The sequence below is a fragment of the Leucoraja erinacea genome, chromosome 43 (genome assembly GCF_028641065.1).
Source record: "Leucoraja erinacea ecotype New England chromosome 43, Leri_hhj_1, whole genome shotgun sequence".
Lineage (NCBI taxonomy): Eukaryota > Metazoa > Chordata > Chondrichthyes > Rajiformes > Rajidae > Leucoraja > Leucoraja erinaceus.
The window spans coordinates 1,336,832-1,357,856 of NC_073419.1; the positions used below are offsets into that span (position 1 = coordinate 1,336,832).

At 46.1% G+C, this 21,025-nt stretch overlaps 1 protein-coding gene and 3 non-coding genes across 4 annotated transcripts; 3 read left to right on the forward strand and 1 right to left on the reverse strand.

Annotated features, from left to right (window-relative positions):
* Positions 1 to 909: 909 nt before the first annotated feature.
* On the forward strand, positions 910 to 995 carry trnay-gua (transfer RNA tyrosine (anticodon GUA)). The gene is given in 2 exon segments: positions 910 to 946; positions 960 to 995. It is a non-coding gene; the product is annotated as a tRNA-Tyr (tRNA).
* A 4,661-nt stretch (positions 996 to 5,656) lies between these two features.
* trnay-gua (transfer RNA tyrosine (anticodon GUA)) lies at positions 5,657 to 5,742 on the forward strand. The gene is given in 2 exon segments: positions 5,657 to 5,693; positions 5,707 to 5,742. It is a non-coding gene; the product is annotated as a tRNA-Tyr (tRNA).
* Positions 5,743 to 8,500: 2,758 nt separating this feature from the next.
* On the reverse strand, positions 8,501 to 10,250 carry LOC129714871 (E3 SUMO-protein ligase KIAA1586-like). The gene is made up of 3 exons (XM_055664713.1): positions 10,146 to 10,250; positions 9,845 to 9,937; positions 8,501 to 9,114 (listed from the first exon to the last, which is right to left on the reverse strand). Exon 3 carries the CDS (start codon positions 9,035 to 9,037, stop codon positions 8,501 to 8,503), a length of 537 nt encoding a protein of 178 aa, XP_055520688.1. The 5' UTR covers positions 9,038 to 9,114; positions 9,845 to 9,937; positions 10,146 to 10,250.
* Positions 10,251 to 12,151: 1,901 nt separating this feature from the next.
* On the forward strand, positions 12,152 to 12,237 carry trnay-gua (transfer RNA tyrosine (anticodon GUA)). The gene is given in 2 exon segments: positions 12,152 to 12,188; positions 12,202 to 12,237. It is a non-coding gene; the product is annotated as a tRNA-Tyr (tRNA).
* Positions 12,238 to 21,025: the final 8,788 nt, after the last annotated feature.

Below are 21,025 nucleotides of genomic sequence, written 5' to 3' on the forward strand. Positions count from 1 at the left end.
TGCTTCTAAAAAATTAAAAAAAAAGTGTTATCCATTGTGCCTGATCATGTTATCCACTGGACCAAGTCGTTGACAGATGCAAGGGTGTTTGTGCTACAGCAGGACCCCAGACAGTAGGCAGCGAAGGGCAAAATGTTAACGGCAAAGAACGAAGACAGACAAGCTTGCTGGTGGCTTCCCTTCGATAGCTCAGTTGGTAGAGCGGAGGACTGAGGTGGAAACATGGTCATCCTTAGGTCGCTGTTGGTGTTGGTGGTTTGCATAAGGTGTCAGCAAAATGTGTGGTGGAAGCGTGAGAATTTACGCTGTGGTATCGAATGGACATCCCAATATTGATGAAGTTCCTTGTAGACCTGCATATGCGCTTTAAAGGCATAAGTATTGGGGAATTAGCTCAAATGGTAGAGCGCTCGCTTAGCATGTGAGAGGTAGCGGGATCGATGCCCGCATTCTCCATTGGTATTTTGGTTGCAGGTATCTTGCTTGATACACGTACATGCTGAGGTGGAGAGATGGCGAATCTTGTCAGTTTTTGGAGCAGTCAAGAAATGTTGTTCTACTTTTGTTGTAACAAAGAGACAATAATTGATGGCAATTGACCCATATATTGTGTGAGGATTGAGGAGCCAATCGTCTGCATTCAAGGATTAGGTGTGAAGAAATAAATTGTCAGTCCAGTAGCAAGGGCTAAAGGCAGGGGACAGGGCTTGCAAAACAATGTGCAGAGCAAGACAACCAGCCGATAGAAGTGAAAACTTACAATCTTCTGATCCGTAGTCAGGTGTGTTGGCCCAAGCTATTGAGGGGAGTTGGCAGATACAAGTGGCTGTGTGCTACAGCAGGTACCCAGACAGCAGGCAGTGAAGGGCACAACAAAGAATGAAAGCAGACAAGCTTAGTTGTGGCTTTCCTTCGATAGCTCAGTTGGTAGAGCGGAGGACTGTAGTGGAAACATAGTCATCCTTAGGTCGCTGGTTCAATTCCGGCTCGAAGGAGCTGCTCACCTTTTGTTATGTTCAGCAACGAGGATGGAAAGAGCTGGTCACATCTGACCTCTGGCTGTGATCACAAAGAATGAACCAGCAATCAATCACTAAATACCCAAACCTAGTGTAGCAGAGCATGTGCTCTGGAGTGTTACTTCATTACATATGCTGTTGGCACCAACCTGGAACACTAAAGGCAGGTTTGGCTTTGACATGTTTTGAAGCTGTAAGACACCAGAACAAACTCTCTCCCTGCCAGTGGACAAGTAGACAACAGGCAAGTGGGAGTAGTGTAGGTGGGACTTTGTTGGCCGGTGTGGGCAAGTTCTGCCGACGGGCCTGTATCCACACGGTATCACCCTATTACTCTCTGACTCTATAACATCCGATCATCAAACATCAAGCATAGTTCTCTTCATGTCCGTGTCTGCAGTCTACACAAGGCAGTCTACTTTCATCTGTTGCATCTCCACAACTGCAGGGAGTGGTTGTATGTGAAACGATACCAGCATTATCTGAAGATACATTTTGTACCGGCCACTATATCTTGGCAAAAAGTTCCCCCTCAGGTGCCTATTAATGTTCTTGCCTTTTAGCTTGATAAGCTAGTGTTGGTGGTTTGCACAAGGTGTCAGCAAAATGTGTGCTGGAAGCGTGAGGATTTACGCTGAGGTATCAACAGACACATGAATATTGATGAAATTCCTTCCAAGATGGTGGGTGTATGGAACAAGCTGCCAGCTGAGGTAGTTGATGCTAGGACTATTCAGCGTTTAAGAAACAGACAGGTCCATGGATAGGCCAGGATTGGAGGGATATGGACCAAACACAGGCAGGTGGGACTAATACCGCTGGGACATGTGTGGGCAAGTTGGGCCGAAGGGCCTGTTTCCACACTGTATCACTCAATTACTATAACTCCAGCATTTTCTGAATATACATTTTGTATCAGTGTACTGGCCACTATCTCTTGTCTGAGCCTTGACCCTCAGATGCCTATTAATTATTTTGCCCCCAAGCTTGATAGTAGTAATGTTGGTTTGCACATTATGTCAGCAAAATGTATGGTGAATGCGTGAGAATTTACACTGCGCTATAGAATGGACATCTGAAAATTGATGAAGTTCCTTGTAGATCTGCAGTGATGCTGTAGCGGGGAGTGAAAAATTAAAAGATAGGCATAAATATCGGGGAATTAGCTCAAATGGTAGAGCGCTCGCTTAGCATGTGAGAGGTAGCGGGATCGATGCCCGCATTCTCCATTGGTATTTTGGATGCAGGTGTCGGCCAGTCTCTTGCCTGATATGGGCACGAGCAGAGATGCAGGTATGAGGAGAGATGGCGAATCTTGTCAGTTTTTGGTGCAAGAAATATTGATCTACTTTGATTGGAAAGAAGAGAAGAGGTAAGGAGAAGTGGCAAGTAATCCTAATATCGAGTATGAGGATTGAGGTGCCAACCGTCGTCCTATGGGAATTGTGTGTGAAGAAATCAATTGCCTGTCTAGTAGGAAGGACTAAGGCAGGGGACAGGACTTGTAAAACAATTGAATGAATGGATAGGTTTATTGGCCAAGTATTCACATACAAGGAATGTGCGTTGGTGCTCTGCTCATAAGTAACAACATGACATACAGTAACAATTAAGAATGACACGTAAAACATTAAACATCAATAATAATACCTTATAGTTTAAACATGCGAATGAAATAAAATACCAGATCAAAAGGAGGCAGAGGAAATATCTGCTGGTTCTGGAGAGGGTCCAGAGGAAATTTACAAGAATGATTCCAGGAATGAGTGGGTTAACATATGATGAGCATGTGACACCACTGGGCCTGTACTCACTGGAGATTAGAAGGTTGAGGGGAGACCTCATTGAATCTTACAGAATAATGATATTGAGTATGAGGATTGAGGTGCCAACCACTTCCTGTGGGAATTGTGTGTGAGGATGGACTAAGGCAGGGGACAGGCAGGGCCGGATTTACGTATAAGCTAGACAAGCTTAAGCTTAGGGCCTCGAGATCTAGAGGGGCCTACTCACCTCGCCGCTCCACCGACCACCCGCCCACCGGGACCTCCTACTCCCTGCCTGCTGACCTGGACTCCACTCCCCCGCCCACCAGCAGCCCGCAGCCTTCGCCTTCCCTGCAGCCTGGACTCAGCACCGGGCCTGAAGTTTCCACTCTGCAGATTCCCACTCCCCCGGGTGTGACTGCGCTGGGTCCTAGTGCTAGTCCCCTCCAACACTGGTCATCTCAGTGGCTGTTCCACTGGGTCTTCCCCATTCCACTCAAACTATGTGATCCCAGGTCTTCCACACCCACACTGCAGTCTTCATATCCCCTGACCACCCACCACCCTCCACCAGCCTTGGCCTCAGTCCATTCACCTGCCTTCCTCTGGCCCCAACCCCCATCCCTGCCGTGTGTTCACCACCACCCCTGACCTCCCCCTCTCAGATACCGAATGGTCGGTCCTCAGCAGAAGCCTCACCTTTGTGCCCCTCCGTCCCCATCTCAATGAGTTCCATGCCCGCCGCGATTTAGCGCTCTTCGTCAGTCGCCTCCGCCTCACACCGTTCTTCCATGGGAAGGAGTCCTCGCCCCCATTGATGATCCCTTTTCCCGTTTCCAACGGACCCCCTCCTCTTGGACCCTCCCCTCGTGGTCATTGGTACTATGAAATATCCATCCGACGTCGGAACGGGAGAACATTCTCAGCGGCTTGGACTTTCGAATCGGCCATTTCCTACCAGAGACCGCAGCTCCTGAAGTCCACAGGCTGAGCTGGGTGGAGATTCACGCTGGCGGCCCTCGGCAAAGGGTTCCCAGGACTCCGCGATATTCAAATCAGCCCGGCCCGAGGCTGGGATCTCAACATACCACAGCTCCATGATGTAGAAGCAGCAGGCCCAACACTCCAGAGCTTCAAACGGCGATCCAGGTAAGGCATCGCCCGCTCCGCGGTGAATCCAATATGTATTTTAAAAACAACTGTTTAATGACAACATACATTAGGATCTAAAAGTGTCACATTGTCACTGTCAGGTAGTCATGGTCCTCTAGTCATGGGGGTGGGAGATTGGGAGGTGGGGGTGGACCTCACAAGTGAAATAGCTTAGGGCCTCTCCTCATCTAAATCTGGCCCTGGGGACAGGGCTTGTAAAATAATTGGGTTCCACATCTGAGGAAGGATGTGCTGGCTCTGGAGAGGGTATAGAGGAGATTTACAAGAATGATTCCAGGATTGAGTGGGTTAGCCTACGATGAGCATTTGACACCATTGGGCCTGTATTCGCTGGAGATTAGAAGGTTGAGGGGAGACCTCATTGAATCTTACAGAATAATGAAAGGCATAGATAGAGTAGATGTAGAAAGGATGTTTCTACTGGTGGGAAAGTCTAGGTCCAGAGGACACAGCCTTAGAATTAAAGGACTTTATTTTAGAAAGGAGGTGATAAGGAACTTCTTTGGTCAGAGGGTAGTTGATCTGTGGAACTTATTGCCACAGTGGATATTTTTAAGGCAGAGATACACAATTTCTTGATTAGAATGGGTGTCAAGGGTTATGGGGAGAAGTCAGGAAAATGGGATTAGGAGGCAGAGATCAGCCATGATTGAATGGCAGAATGGACTCGATTGGCCACATGGCCGAATTCTACTCCTATAACCTGTGAACTGGTGAAAACGATGTGAATGGACAAGACAACGTGCCAGGTAGGAGTTGAACCTTCAATCTTCTGATCCGTAGTCAGATGTGTTATCCATCGTGCCACTGGACCAAGTCGTTGACAGATGCAAGGGTGTTTGTGCTACAGCAGGACCCCTGACAGTAGGCAGCGAAGGGCAATATGTTAACGGCAAAGAACGAAAACAGACAAGCTTGCTGGTGGCGTTCCTTCGATAGCTCAGTTGGTAGAGCGGAGCACTGTGGTGGAAATATGGTCATCCTTAGGTCGCTGTTGGTGTTGGTGGTTTGCATGAAGTGTCAGCAAAATATGTGGTGGAAGCGTGAGAATTTACGCTGATGTATCGAACGGGCATCTCAATATTGATGAAGTTCCTTGTAGACCTGTACTTGCGCTGTGCTGGGGAGTGAACATTTTCTTTAAAGATTTAAGTATTGGGGAATTAGCTCAAATGGTAGAGCGCTCGCTTAGCATGTGAGAGGTAGCGGGATCGATGCCCGCATTCTCCATTGGTATTTTGGTTGCAGGTGCCGGCCAGTCTCGTGCTTGATACATGTACATGCTGAGGAGGAGAGACGGCGAATCTTGTCAGTTTTTGGAGCAGTCAAGAAATGTTGGTCTACTTTTGTTGTAACAAAGAGAAAAGAAAAAGTGAAGTGGAAATTGACCCATATATCATGTGAGGATTGAGGAGCCAACCGTCTGCATTCAAGGATTAGGTGTGAAGAAATAAATAGTCAGTCCAGTAGCAAGGGCTAAAGGCAGGGGACAGGGCTTGCAAAACAATGTGCAGAGCAAGACAACCAGCCGATAGAAGTGAAAACTTACAATCTTCTGATCTGTAGTCAGGTGTGTTGGCCCAAGCTATTGAGGGGAGTTGGCAGATGCAAGTGGCTGTGTGCTACAGCAGGTACCCAGACAGCAGGCAGTGAAGGGCACAACAAAGAATGAAAGCAGACAAGCTTAGTTGTGGCTTTCCTTCGATAGCTCAGTTGGTAGAGCGGAGGACTGTAGTGGAAACATAGTCATCCTTAGGTCGCTGGTTCAATTCCGGCTCGAAGGAGCTGCTCACCTTTTGTTACGTTCAGCAACGAGGATGGAAAGAGCTGGTCGCATCTGACCTCTGGCTGTGATCACAAAGAATAAACCAGCAATCAATCACTAAATACCCAAACCTAGTCTAGCAGAGCATGTGCTCTGGAGTGTTACTTCATTACATATGCTGTTGGCACCAACCTGGAACACTAAAGGCAGGTTTGGCTTTGACATGTTTTGAAGCTGTAAGAAACCAGAACAAACTCTCTCCCTGTCAGTGGACAAGTAGACAACAGGCAAGTGGGAGTAGTGTAGCTGGGACTTTGTTGGCCGGTGTGGGCAAGTTCTGCCGACGGGCCTGTATCCACACGGTATCACCCTATTACTCTCTGACCAGTGGTGTTGTCTAGTTTTTTGTAGCGGGTATACTGTGATGATTCCCTCCTTCCTAGCCTCTTCCACACCCGTCCTATAAACACCGCCACACTCACTGTTGCATACAGTAGCCTACAACCACCATAAGTAATTGAGATTATTCAACACTCGATATTGTCATCAGTTTCTAGGACAATAAACAGTCAAATTAAAATCACCATTAGGCACTAGCATTAAATAAACTATAAAGCATCAATAAATAAATAACTGTTGGCTATATAAACACTGTACTGCTGTATATGTAACCGGCCTGGCCTCAGTACTAATGTGCTAAGGAGACGACGGGATACTTGAGTCTTTTGCACAGGACATTTACTGCTGCTGCTGCTGCATGCTCTGTTTAGAGTTTTGAGACAAGAAAAAACAGTTAGTCATTTGCCAGAAACAATTACAACTCAATAAAATAAAATACCCTATATAAGAAACAATAAATGCAAAAATACAAAATAAAAACATATCAGCAACTGTTCTAAGACATCTCACACTCATACTTAATACAGCAATCACACAGCATCACAAAATACACGTTTTCAATCACAGTAAGTCCTATGCAAATAACATCTGTTCAGTGTTTAACAGAGAAGAAAAACAGTACATCCGCAAAAACGACCAGCGGAGGGCACATGACCCATGCAAAATAAAACAAACACCACAATCCCTTCATTGTAAAAAAGTAACAAACAAAGGTGAATACACAGTTACATGAGGGATATTTAGTGGAATACAAACACTTCTCCATACTTGCTACTGTAGCAGGTATGGAAAAGTGTTTGTATTCCACTAAAAGGGATTTTGTCAACAATTGTTTTTCACTTTAAATGTAGTAGCCTGCTAGTTTACAAAACTTTCCAAATTTGCTTGTACTCAGGCATCTGAGGTGTGCTCTGCCTTCTTGCTTGCGGGGCAGAGCGATGGCTTCGTAACCATGTTGATACATATTTGCTTGGCTCAAAAAGGCCAAATTGCTGACACTAGACAACAACATTCTAGATCTTTGGTCTGTGTATCAGTATCAGTAACAGTATATCTTTATTGACATTTTCCTGAGTACTCACATACCCAGAGGAAACAAAAAAACGTTGCTCAACCAATGTCCACTCAGTGTGCAGTACAAATAACAACAAATAAATAGAAATAAAAATACATATATCATGAACAAATTAAATTAAACACTCTACTCTCTACTAAACATCAACAGGGCGTTCCGAACGACAGCTGCTGCAATGTGTCCAGGTTGATAGTTGGTGCACAATATTGTCCAGGTTGTGTTGTACACAATATTCATCAGACTGAAGCCCCTTTCACACTCTGCAGTGCTGCAAGGGATGGTCTGCATGCAGTGGATGAGTGGTTTGAGGCATTCAGGTTCACTCTCTGGGTGCTCGATGAAATCTCTCATTCCATTGACAGCTTGTTCTTGACAAAGATTGAATCGCCTGCACAGTCGTTTTACCTGTGACTCACCGTGCCGTATGCCAGGTGTTGATGGCCAGGTGCTTGAATCCAGAATGCTGAGATCATGAAGAATTTCATCCTTAAATGAGAGCCGCTTCTCCATGTTGTTGATCAGACTTTGTAGGAACTGCTTTGTATTGATCGGCATGAGCTTAGCATTTGACTCCAGGGACACTGATCCAAACTGTCCCAAAGCCTGTGCTTTCAATGCTTCCTCCAATTTCTCTCCTGGAGAATCTTTAAATGATGCCAGCACTCGGATGGTGCGCTTCAGCAGCTGTTCTGCTCTTAAAAGTGTGATTGAATGGGCCTGTAATTGCTGGGACAGGTTTGAAAGTTCAGATAGTGCATCATACATGAGTCCAAGGTCACAAAGAAATTCCTTGCTTTGCATACGACGTGCCAGGCCTCTGTAGGTTTGCCTCTCTTTGCCGTTTCTTGTTTGGTCTCCTGCAGCATTCTCAAAGTGTCTGTTAAGTGCTTCGTATGACCTCCACACAGCCTTTACAGAACGGAAACTGCTGGCAACCCATCGGGTGTTTAAAACTCTGCCAATCTTCAGGACTTGTGAGCCCACTTCTTGTGCTGCTTCCATAAGTTCCAATAAAGTGAATTTTTATTGGACTGACTGTAGAGATTGTGGAGTTTGTCCATGAAAACTTTGAAGTGGTTGACTGCCTGAACCTCATCCACAGCATCATTTACAGCCAGTTCTAGACGGTGGTTCATACAGTGTCATGTGAAGAGGTTAGGGTACCTTGCAGTCAGCCTGGTTGCCACACCAGAGTTTTTGCCTAACATAACACTGGCTCCATCAGAAACAAATGAGATCCAGTTGTTTTGAGGCCACTCTTCACTAAAGCCTGCAGTGTCCAAACAGTTTAATAGAGCTTCCTCTATAGACTCTGCCCTCTGGCTTTCCAGCTCCACCAGGTCCAAAAAAACACAAATTCAGGAGTAGCTCCATCTAAAGAGGCCTTCACATTGACAATCATGGCTGATTTATGGCTGAGAGAAGTTACCTCATCAATGAGAACAGACAGCTTGCTTGAAGATGACACAATGCTGTCAACTATTTTTGTCTGCATCTTTTTTGCTATGTGTTCCACAATTTTTGTTGAACTGAACCTTGAGTGCAGACTTGTGCCCATGTTGACACCGTTTTTTTCCTGAAGCTCAATGAGATCGTCATGGTCAGAGAAAGGTCGGTTCATCTTGGCAAGATAATATGCTGTTCTGAATACAGCATTTGTCTCAGCTAACACAGTGTCTGACACAGCTCTCACAAGATTCCCAAGTAAATCCTGTCCACCCTTTTCAGTGAGCTCCTGAGCTATTTCGTGTGCCCTGGACATCTCATGCCGTCTGATCTTGTTTCTCAAGGAGGCCAGGGCTGTTGGTCTGCTTGAGCCTGATGACTGGATCTTAAACATCGCCCACTCCTCAGATATGGAAATTCTTTTCTCTGTTAAGACGCCAGTAGATTTTGTTGAGCTGCAAATAGCACAACCTGGAAGTAAACAAAAACATGACTAATTAACATCATACAAGTAGTCTTTTTTGAATCTATATTAGCAATAACACCTTCTGAACTGGATAAGAATCTATTCAAAATAATTGAATGAACTGTAAATAAGCTTCACTGTGACAATATCATTATAATTTAATTGTATAAAAGTGAAATTAATGTCTCTTTAAGATGATTTATTTATTTATTAAGATGACTTGGTTTATACTCTCTAGAATTTAGGAGATTGAGAGGGGATCTTATAGAAACTTACAAAATTCTTAGGGGGTTGGACAGGCTAGATGCAGGAAGATTGTTCCCGATGTTGGGGAAGTCCAGGACAAGGGGTCACAGCTTAAGGATTAGGGGGAAATCCTTTAAAACCAAGATGAGAAGAACTTTCTTCACACAGAGAGTGGTGAATCTCTGGAACTCTCTGCCACATAGGGTGGTCGAGGCCAGTTCATTGGCTATATTTAAGAGGGAGTTAGATGTGGCCCTTGTGGCTAAGGGGATCAGAGGGTATGGAGAGAAGGCGGGTGCAGGATACTGAGTTGGATGATCAGCCATGATCATATTGAATGGCGGTGCAGGCTCGAAGGGCCGAATGGCCTACTCCTGCACCTATTTTCTATGTTTCTATGTTTCTATGAAAATAAACCAGCTATACTCTCATTTGCATAAAGTTGACTTAATGTGTTTATACCAGCTTTACAAGTTGGCTGATATTTACCTAACTTTCTGTCCTTCCATTCTAACCAAGAATGCCGGCTTTTAAACTCCCTAGCCTGACTCTCAGTCCATAGGGCTGGCCAGGAGTTATCATCTAGAAGGAACAAGGAGATATTCAGCGCACACACACACTCACAGTGTAATAACTACATTATTTACTACTTTACTACAACAAGATTGAGCTAGCAAGGCCGTTTAGTGAATATATGTGTGGTATTCATTCAGTTTGGGAAATCTCTTATAAGCTAGTAGCTAGTAGTCTAATATCTGCTAAAGTTCACTTGTATACGACTTTCACTTACCCGATACACTGCTGGCATCAGGCTCCGCTGTAGTTCCCTCTTCTTCATCTAACGTCCTAGTGACTGCTGGAGTGTTGTCCGAGGCAGCAGCAGGCTTGTTTTTTTTTTTTTAAATGGCTAAGGGTAGTTTGTTGCTTCTGCTTCATATTTACTGTTGAGCCGCTGGACATCACCTCAGCGCCGACTGAGTTGATATCGCTGTCGTCTAGGTGACGTGATGTCAGGTCTAGGTCACGGGCGGTCACCACGGGCACGGGCCATGGACGGAAGCCTCTGTATGGCTATTATAATGCTGCGTTCCATTGTACTCGGAACTCGGGACTTTCCGACTTCCGACAAGGAAAAGTGCGACTCTGACAGAGACACAGCGCACAGGTTGAATTTATGAATGAAAGTATGACAGTTCTGTGACAGAACTGTCATACTTTCATTCATAAAATAAGCAGAACTTCTGTCACTATCGAAGTTGATACGTGTCATTGCGCATTTCTAAGTGGCCATACGGAAATGCTGGAGCTTTCTTAGTGGGTATACGGCGTATACCTGCGTATCACGTAGACTACACCTCTGTCTCTGACTCTATAACATCCGATCATCAAACATCAAGCATAGTTCTCTTCATGTCCGTGTCTGCAGTCTACACAAGGCAGTCTACTTTCATCTGTTGCATCTCCACACCTGCAGGGAGCAGTAGTATCTGGAACTACTCCAGTAATTCGGGGCGATACATAATAAGGGACTGTGGTACACTGTGAAATCGACAGAAGGATGGAGGGTTGGGTGTTTATGCGTGCTATTTTTGTGATATTTATTTTAGTTGTTTATCTTTTAATATTTTATCTTGTATGTATCGTTAGCTTTTAGAAATGTTTGAATGGTGCACTGACTGGCTGACATTTTTAAATTTCGTTGTACATGGTTCATGTTACAATGACAATAAAGAAACTATTCTATTCTAATTTCTGAAGATACATTTTGTATCAGTGCACAGGCCACTATATCTTGTCAAAAGGTTCCCCCTCAAGTGCCTATTAATTTTTTTTGCATTTAAGCTTGTGGTAGTGTTGTGGTTTGCATAAGGTGTCAGCAAAATGTGTGGTGGAAGCATGGGAATTTACGCTGTTGTATCGAACGGGCATCTCAATATTGATGAAATTCCTTATAGACCTGCATGTGTGCTGTGCTGGAATGAATTTGTTTTCAAAGGCATAAGTATTGGGGAATTAGCTCAAATGGTAGAGCGCTCGCTTAGCATGTGAGAGGTAGCGGGATCGATGCCCGCATTCTCCATTGGTATTTTGGTTGCAGGTGCCGGCCAGTCTCTTGCTTGATACGTGTACATGCTGAGGTGGAGAGACGGCAAATCTTGTCAGTTTTTGGAGCAGTCAAGAAATGTTGGCCTACTTTTGTTGTAACAAAGAGAAAAGAAAAAGTGAAGTGGCAATTGATCCATATATCCTGTGAGGATTGAGGAGCCAACCGTCTGCTAAACTAAACTAAAAGTTAGACAAAAGTGCTGGAGAAACTCAGCGGGTGCAGCAGCATCTATGGTAGCGAAGGAAATAGGCAACGTTTCGGGCCGAAACCCTTCTTCAGACTGATGTAGGGTGGGGGGAGGGGGACGGGGAGAAGAAAGGAGAAAGGAAAAAGGAAGAGGAGGAGCCCGAGGGCTGAGGGAGAGCTGAGAAGGGGAGGAGACAGCAAGGGCTACCTATTTTTATTAAGAAGGATGACAATTCAAGGATTAGATGTGAAGAAATAAATTGCCAGTCCAGTAGCAAGGTCTAAAGACAGGTGACAGGGCTTGCAAAACAATGTGCAGAGCAAGGGCAACCAGCCAATAGAAGTCAAACCTACAATCTTCTGATCCGTAGGCAGGTGTGTTGGACCCAGCTATTGAGGGGAGTTGGCAGATGCAAGTGGCTGTGTGCTACAGCAGGTACCCAGACAGCAGGCAGCAAAAGGCACAACAAAGAATGAAAGCAGACAAGCTCAGTTGTGGCTTTCCTTCGATAGCTCAGTTGGTAGAGCGGAGGACTGTAGTGGAAACATAGTCATCCTTAGGTCGCTGGTTCAATTCCGGCTCGAAGGAGTTGCTCAACTTTTGTTACTTTAAACAGCATTTCCTGCACAGGCCAGCACTGATTATAGAATGAACTGGTTGCACCTGGCAAATAAACATAAGGAATGAACAAGTATGGAAATTACTAATGACTCAAGGCTAGCCTAGCTGATTGTGTTCGTCAAAGTGCCACTTCATTACGTGGACTGCTGGAACAGTAACACCAGGCTCGGCAATGATTGTTCTTGATGCAGAAGGAAAACAGCAGAAATACACTGGTGAATAATGACGACCACATAACAGCACATCAGCAAAGCACAAGGATACTTCGCTTCATGTCTGTGCATGCAGTCTGCACAAGGCAGTCTACATTCACCAATTGCATCTCCACACCAGTAGGGAGTGCTAGACTCTGAAAGAACATCTGCATTCACAGCAGGCATCTCAGAAAAGATTGTGTGTGTATTGTATTCGTATTGTATTCAAATTTATTGTCATTGTCTCAATTTGAGACAACGAAATGAATTTCCCTTACAGTCAGTATCATAAAAAAAATCACAAAAAAATAAATAAATAATAAATAAATAATAAAACATATTAAAAATAAAATTGAAATTGAATTAAAAATTAAAAAAAAAAGCACAAACACAGAAAGTCCACGACACAACATAACATAAATGGCACCAAGGTGAGGATGGCACCATAGTCCAGCCAGCCTCCCCTCCGTGTTCATCCGTGGTCGGGGCCTTCCGAGCACCCGCAGTCGCCGCCCCGGGTGGCCCGATGTTCAGGCCCTCACGCCGGGCTGGTGGAACGCCGACGCCGAACCCCGACGGTGAGCACCCTCCTCCTCAGCGGCCCGGACCTCCTGATCAGCCGCCTCTCGCTGCCGGAGTCTGCAGCTCCTGAGTCCGCAGCTCCTGAGTCCGCAGGCCGAGCCGGGCAGAGTCGCAGGACCCCGCGCTGTCCATCAGCGCCGCCCGCGTTGGGAGCTCTGCAAACCGCAGCTCCAGGATGTCGGTGTAGCAGGTCCAGCACTCCGGGCTCCAGACGGAGACCCCCGGTAAGGCATCGCCAGCCACGCGATGTTTCAGCGCTGTCCCGCCGCTGCTGGAGCTCCGGTCGATCCCGGTAGGAAGGCCGCGCCAATCCAGGTAGGTAGGCCGCTGTGGGGGGAGGGGGGGAGCGAGGACGCGACTCGAATAATAGTCGCGTCCTCACCAGGAAGCGGCTGAAGGACGGTATCCCCCGCACCGTGCCCTCTTCCCCCACATAAAAACACCAAAAAGCAGTGTTGCTTGGAATTTAACTAGCTCATCTGTGTGAAAACAATTCCCCTCGTATCCCTATCAATTCCCTCCCCTCCCTGCTTGGAAGGTGATAATGCTGTTTTGCATCCCGATGTGTCAGCAGAACGTGTGGTGGAAGAATGAACGTTTAAGTTTGGAGACGATACGCTTTAGTAATGTGTCTGAAGAAGTCAGAAGAAGGGTCATGTTCCAAAAAGTCCAGAGATGCTGCCTGGCTCGCTGAGTTACTCCAGTACTTGGTGTCTATCTATGCTAATGAAGTTCCTTGTAGACCCACAGTTATGCTGTGACGGAGAATAAAACAAAGGCATAAGTATTGGATATTATCGCCATCTCTCTGCCTCAGCATGTACGTGTATCAAGCAAGAGACTGGCCGGCACCTGCAACCAAAATACCAATGGAGAATGCGGGCATCGATCCCGCTACCTCTCACATGCTAAGCGAGCGCTCTACCATTTGAGCTAATTCCCCAATAATTATGCTTTAAAAAAAAAAAAAAATTCATTCCAGCACAGCGCAAATACAGGTCTACAAGGAACTTCATCAATATTGAGATGCCCGTTCGATACCTCAGCGTAAATTCTCACGCTTCCACCACATATTTTGCTGACACCTCATGTAAACCACCAACACCAACAGCGACCTAAGGATGACCATATTTCCACCACAGTGCTCCGCTCTACCAACTGAGCTATCGAAGGAAAGCCAACAGCAAGCTTGTCTGTCTTCGTTCTTTGCCGTTAACATTTTGCCCTTCGCTGCCTACTGTCGGGTGTCCTGCTGTAGCACAAACACCCTTGCATCTGTCAACGACTTGGTCCAGTGGCACGATGGATAACACATCTGACTACGGATCAGAAGATTGTAGGTTCAACTCCTACCTGGCACGTTGTCTTGTCCATTCACATCGTTTTCACAAGTTCACAGGTTATAGGAGTAGAATTCGGCCATGTGGCCAATCGAGTCCATTCTGCCATTCAATCACGGCTGATCTCTGCCTCCTAATCCCATTTCCCTGCCTTCTCCCCATAACCCTTGACACCCATTCTAATCAATAACGTGTATCTCTGCCTTAAAAATATCCACTGTGGCAATAAGTTCCACAGATTAACTACCCTCTGACCAAAGAAGTTCCTTATCACCTCCTTTCTAAAATAAAGTCCTTTAATTCTAAGGCTGTGACCTCTGGATCTAGACTTTCCCACCAGTAGAAACATCCTTTCAACATCTACTCTATCTATGCCTTTCATTATTCTGTAAGATTCAATGAGGTCTCCCCTCAACCTTCTAATCTCCAGCGAGTACAGGCCCAATGGTGTCAAATGCTCATCGTAGGCTAACATACGATGTGTCAGCGTTATGTCTGGTGGAAGAATGAACGTTTAAGTTTGGAGACGATACACTTTAGTAATGTGTCTGAAGAAGTCGGAAGAAGGGTCGTGTTCCGAAAAGTCCAGAGATGCTGCCTGGCTCGCTGAGTTACTCCAGTACTTGGCGTCTATCTATGTTGATGAAGTTCTTTGTAGACCCACAGTTATGCTGTGGTGGAGATTAAAACAAAGGCATAAGCATTGGATATTATCGCCATCCCTCCGCCTCAGCATGTAAATGTATCAAGCAAGAGACTGGCCAGCACCTGCAACCAAAATACCAATGGAGAATGCGGGCATCGATCCCGCTACCTCTCACATGCTAAGCGAGCGCTCTACCATTTGAGCTAATTCCCCAATAATTATGCTTTTTAAAAAAAAATTCACTCCAGCCCAGCGCAAATACAGGTCTACAAGGAGTTTCATATATATTAAGATGCCCGTTCCATACCTCAGCGTAAATTCTCACGCTGTTTTTGGTTCTAATTTTTTTTTTTTTTTAGCCGTGTATATGTGAGGGGTGGGGGAAACCGTTTAATCTCTTCCCTGTACGGGGACCCGACTATTTCCCTGTCGGGTCCACGGTGTCGTTGGGCCTAGCATCGTGAAGCCGGCGGCGGCCTCCAACCGGAACCAACCTGAGGGCTCCAGTCGCGGAGCATGCGGACCTGGCTGACTTCGGAGTGGGGAGAGCTGTGGTGGCGCGCGGCTGCGACCCGACTTCGGAGCATCGCAGGCCTGGTGGACAGGAACATCGGGAGCTCGCAGGTCCCTGGTGGGAGACCACTTTTCGGAGCTCCCGCAACGGCAACTTCTCCCGCTAGAATCGCGGGGTTTAAGTGACTCGGAGCGGGGCCTAACATCGCCGGCGCGGCTTAAACGGTCGCGGGACTTACCATCGCCCGCCGGGGGCTTTAACATCATGAGCCCCAGTCGCCTCGACTCTGCAGTTGGACTGCTGGACCGCGGGAGAAGAACAAAGGGAAGAGATAAGACTTTGCCTTCCATCACTGTGAGGAGGTGCTGGAGATTCACTGTGATGGATGGTTGTGTAAATTGTGTTAAGTGTGTGTCTTGGTTTATTTTTGTAATGTCATGACTAGGAATGAAATTTCATTCAAATCTTGTCTGAATGACAATAAAAGGCATTCTAGTCTATTCTATGTACGGAACAAGCTGCCCGAGGAGGTAGTTGAGGCAGGGACTATCCCAATAGGACAGGTTTGGAGGGATATGGACCAAATGCGGGCAGGTATGATTAGTGTAGCTGGGACATGTTGACCATTGTGGGCAAGTTGGGCTGAAGGTCCTGTTTCCAAGTCATATCACTCTATGAACGAACTGGTCGCATCAGACTACTAATAATCTCAAGGAATGAACCAGTATCAAATCATTAAATGGGGTACTGATTTAGGATGTACACAAAAAAGCTGGAGAAACTCAGCGGGTGCAGCAGCATCTATGGAGCGAAGGAAATAGGCAACGTTTCGGGCCGAAACCCTTCTTCAGACTCCTTCACTCCATAGATGCTGCTGCACCCGCTGAGTTTCCACAGCTTTTTTGTGTACCTTGATTTTCCAGCATCTGCAATTCCTTGATCATCCATGATCATATTGAATGGCGGGGCTGGATCGAGGTTGGATTGACCTCACCCTGCCGAACACGTATTCACCCCTAGTCCCATATACCTGCGCTCAGACCATAACCCTCCATTCCTTTCCCATCCATATAACTAACCAATTTATTTTTAAATGATAAAAACAAACCTGCCTCCACCACCTTCACTGGAAGCTCATTCCACACAGCCACCACTCTCTGAGTAAAGAAGTTCCCCCTCATGTTACCCCTAAACTTCAGTCCCTTAATTCTCAAGTCATGTCCCCTTGTTTGAATCTTCCCTCTCTCAATGGGAAAAGCTTGTCCACATCAACTCTGTCTATCCCTCTCATCATTTTAAAGACCTCTATCAAGTCCCCCCTTAACCTTCTGCGCTCCAAAGAATAACGCCCTAACTTGTTCAACCTTTCTCTGTAACTTAGTTGCTGAAACCCAGGCAACATTCTAGTAAAGCTTTGCTCTTCTCACTTTAAAGCAATGCTCTCTAGTATTTGATTTTTCCACCCTGAGAAAAAGATTCTGTCTACTCTGTGCCTCCCATAATTTTATGTACTTCTCTCGGGTCTCGTTGCATCCCAGAGAAACCAATCCAAGTCTGTCCAACCGCTTCCTGTCCAAGCATCTTTCTGGTTAATTACCTCTGCACCATTTGCAAAGCTTCCACATCCTTCCTGTAATAGGGCAAACAGATCTGCATGCAATACTCCAAATGTGTCTTAACCAAAGTCCTATAAAGCTGCATCATGACTTCAATAGACAATAGGTGCAGGAGTAGGCCATTCAGCCGTTCAAGCCAGCACCGCCATTCAATGTAATCATGGCTGATCATCCCCAATCAGTACCCCGTTCCTGCCTTCTCCCCATATCCCCTGACTCCGCTATATTTAAGAGCCCTATCTAGCTCTCTCTTGAAAGCATCCAGAGAACCTGCCTCCACCGCCCTCTGAGGCAGAGAATTCCACAGACTCACCACTCTCTGTGAGAAAAAGTGTTTCCTCGTCTCCGTTCTAAATGGCTTACTCCTTATTCTTAAACTGTGGCCCCTGGTTCTGGACTCCTCCAACATTGGGAACATGTTTCCTGCCTCTAGCGTGTCCAAACCCTTAACAATCTTACACGTTTCAATCAGATACCCTCTCATCCTTTGAAACTCCAGAGTGTACAAGCCCAGCCGCTCCATTCTCTCAGCATATGACAGTCCGGCCATCCCGGGTATTAACCTTGTAAACCTACGCTGCACTCCCCCAATAGCAAGACTTCCTGACTCTTATACTCAATACTGTGACTTATGAAAGTAAGCATACCATATGCCTTCTTTAGCATTCTATCTACTTGTGTTGCCACTTTCAGTCAGTTATGGACTAGGACCCCCGAGATTCCTCTGTACATCAAATACCTGCACTCTTGATATTTTTCCTTTGCTTTAGTCAAGAGTCAAGAGTCAATTTAATTGTCATTTTAATTTAATTTACTTGTTGTGTTTGAGTTTGTGCTGGATCGATACCATAGAAAACAAAAAGCTTTTCCCTGTACCTTGGCACATGTGGCAATAAACCCAAGCCACCTCTTACCGCCTTATACTGGACTTTCACTTCAGAGGAAGGGCCCAGCCCTGAAATATCGGCTATCCATTCAAGTTAATAGTTAGTTTGTGCTGATTTTTTTTCCAACTTACATTAACTGCATTCTTTGCACTACTCCTTTGAAGGTTTGCCATTCAAACACAATAAAAAACCATTGTTTAGCTGACCTCTACATTTCACTTAGTTGTTGCTGCCAATGGCTTGGATGTGGTTTGAAACTTAGCTCTGTACCAGTTGGGTGACCATGACTGTATGCAATGCATGTATTCTACGCCAATGCTCATATATTCATACGTTCATAAGTTAGAGCAGAATTAGGACATTAGGCCCATCAGTAGCCATTTGGCCACTCCACCATCCAATCATGGCTGATCAATCTTCCCCTCTTAACCCCATTCTCCTGCCTTCCCCCATAACCCCTGACACCCGTACTATTCAAAAATCTGTCAATCTCTGCCTTAAAAATATCCATTTGACTTGGCCTCCGCAGCTGTCTGTGGCAATGTATTCCACAGATTCATCATGAATGAATGAATAGGTTTATTGGCCAAGTATTCACATACAAGGAACTTGCCTTGGTGCTCCGCTCGCAAGTGGCAATATGACATACAGTGACAGTTAGGAATGACATATAAAACGTTAAGCGTTAACAATAAATCATTATTGATTAAACATATGAATTAAATAATTCTCATTAAATAACCTCATTAACCCTTCTCACTCAAATCAGCAAATCCATCATCACGACTATTCCTCACGGCTCTTCCTGTTTCAGTCCTCAACAGTTCTGGACTATATAAAATTCTGTACCGATAATGTCACTACCCACAAGGAGATAAAGACTTTCCCTAACCAGAAGCCGTGGATGAGCAGGGAGGTCAGACTCCTACTGAAGGCTCGCGATGCCGCTTTCAGATCTGGCGACGCTGAGGGATACAGCTCATCCAGGGCCAATCTGAAAATGGGAATTAGGACTGCTAAACTAAATCATAAACGGCGGATTGAGGAGCATTTCCACAACAACTCTGACCCCAGGCGCATGTGGCAAGGAATCAAATCCCTTGCCGATTATCAGAAAGTTAACACCCCTCCCCCAGACAACGACACCCTGCCTGATGAGCTAAACCACTTCTATGCTCGCTTTGACCGAGACAACAAAACCCCAGCCATTAAAGTTGCTCCACCCCCGAATGAACAACCTCTCAGCCTCTCCACCTCTGCTGTACAAGATGCACTGAGCAAGGTGAATGAGCGCAAAGCTGCCGGCCCCGATGGCATCCCTGGCCGGGTGCTTAGGGCATGTGCTGGACAACTATCCCCAGTCCTCGCCGACATTTTCAATCTCTCACTGGCCCAGGGTGTTGTCCCCACTTGCCTCAAGACATCAACCATCGTGCCAGTGCCCAAACAGTCAGCTACAGGGAGTCTCAACGATTTCCGCCCAGTGGCACTCACCCCTGTCATTGCAAAGTGCTTTGAGCGGCTGATCTTGGCTCACCTCAAAGCCTGCCTCCCCCCCACACTGGACCCCCATCAGTTTGCCTACCGGACCAACAGGTCTACAGAGGACGCCATATCGGCGGCCCTACACTCTGCCCTGACCCACCTGGACTACAACAACTCCTACATCAGGCTGCTGTTCATTGATTTCAGCTCTGCCTTTAACACCGTCATCCCAGCCAGCTTGATCACCAAACTCAGTGGACTTGGCATCTCCACCTCCCTCTGCAACTGGACATTGGACTTCCTCACTAACAGACCACAGTCTGTTAGGGTCAATAACCTCACCTCCTCCACTATAACACTGAACACCGGAGTGCCACAGGGCTGTGTGCTCAGCCCTCTCCTCTACTCCCTCTTCACCCACGACTGCGTCCCAAAGTACGGATCCAACGCCATTATTAAGTTTGCTGACGATACCACGGTAGTAGGACTGATCAGCGACAACGATGAGTCAGCCTACAGGGATGAGATCCAGCACCTGACCACCTGGTGTGCCGACAATAACCCCATCCTCAACTCCAAAAAGACGAAGGAGATTATTGTCGACTTCAGGCAGACCAGAGGAGGCAGTCATACCGCCATCCATATCAACGGGACTGAGGTGGAGCGCGTCTCCAGCTATAAATTCCTCGGAGTGCATATCTCGGAGGACTTGTCCTGGTCCCTCAACACCTCCAAGCTGATCAAAAAGGCACAGCAGCGCCTTTACTTCCTTAGGAGGCTCAAGAAAGCCCACCTGTCCCCCCAGATCCTGACCAACTTTTACCGCTGTACCATAGAGAGTATCCTGACCACCTGCTTCACGGTATGGTACAGCAGCTGCACTGCTGCGGACAGGAAAGCACTACAACGGGTGGTGAAAACCGCGCAGCACACCATCGGTGCCCCGCTCCCTGCCATGGATGCCCTCCACCGAAAACGGTGTCTGAGACGGGCTGGGAAGATCATCAAAGACCCCTCACACCCCAACCATGGACTGTTTGCCCTCCTCCCATCAGGGAGGCGGTACAGGAGCCTCAGGTCACGTACCAGCAGGATGAGGAAAAGCTTCTATAACAACACAATCACACTGCTGAACTCGGAGTCCCGACGATAGATTTCTCTGGTCCCTCCGTCCCCCTTTGTTTAATCATTCTGTATTTCCTGATTATTCTGTATCTTCTCTCTTTCTATTTTTTTCTTGTTTTTTTTTTTTTTTTTTTTTTTTTTTTTTTTTTTTTTTTTTTTTTTTCTCTTTATGTACAACTACTACGGACTGACGCAAAACTGCATTTCGTTGTACTGATACTTGTATTTGTGCGATGACATTAAAGTTGAATTGAATTGAATTGAATTCATTCCTGCAAATTAATTAAAAACTGTAGTGAAATCTGGTTACTGTTACAAGGTTATACTTCTCATTACACATGGACTCATAAGGAAATCTGCTCACCT

Bases quoted from the DNA above. Each gene is read 5' to 3' on its own strand.
- LOC129714871 (XM_055664713.1), bottom strand. From the start codon at position 9,037: ATGTTTAAGATCCAGTCATCAGGCTCAAGCAGACCAACAGCCCTGGCC.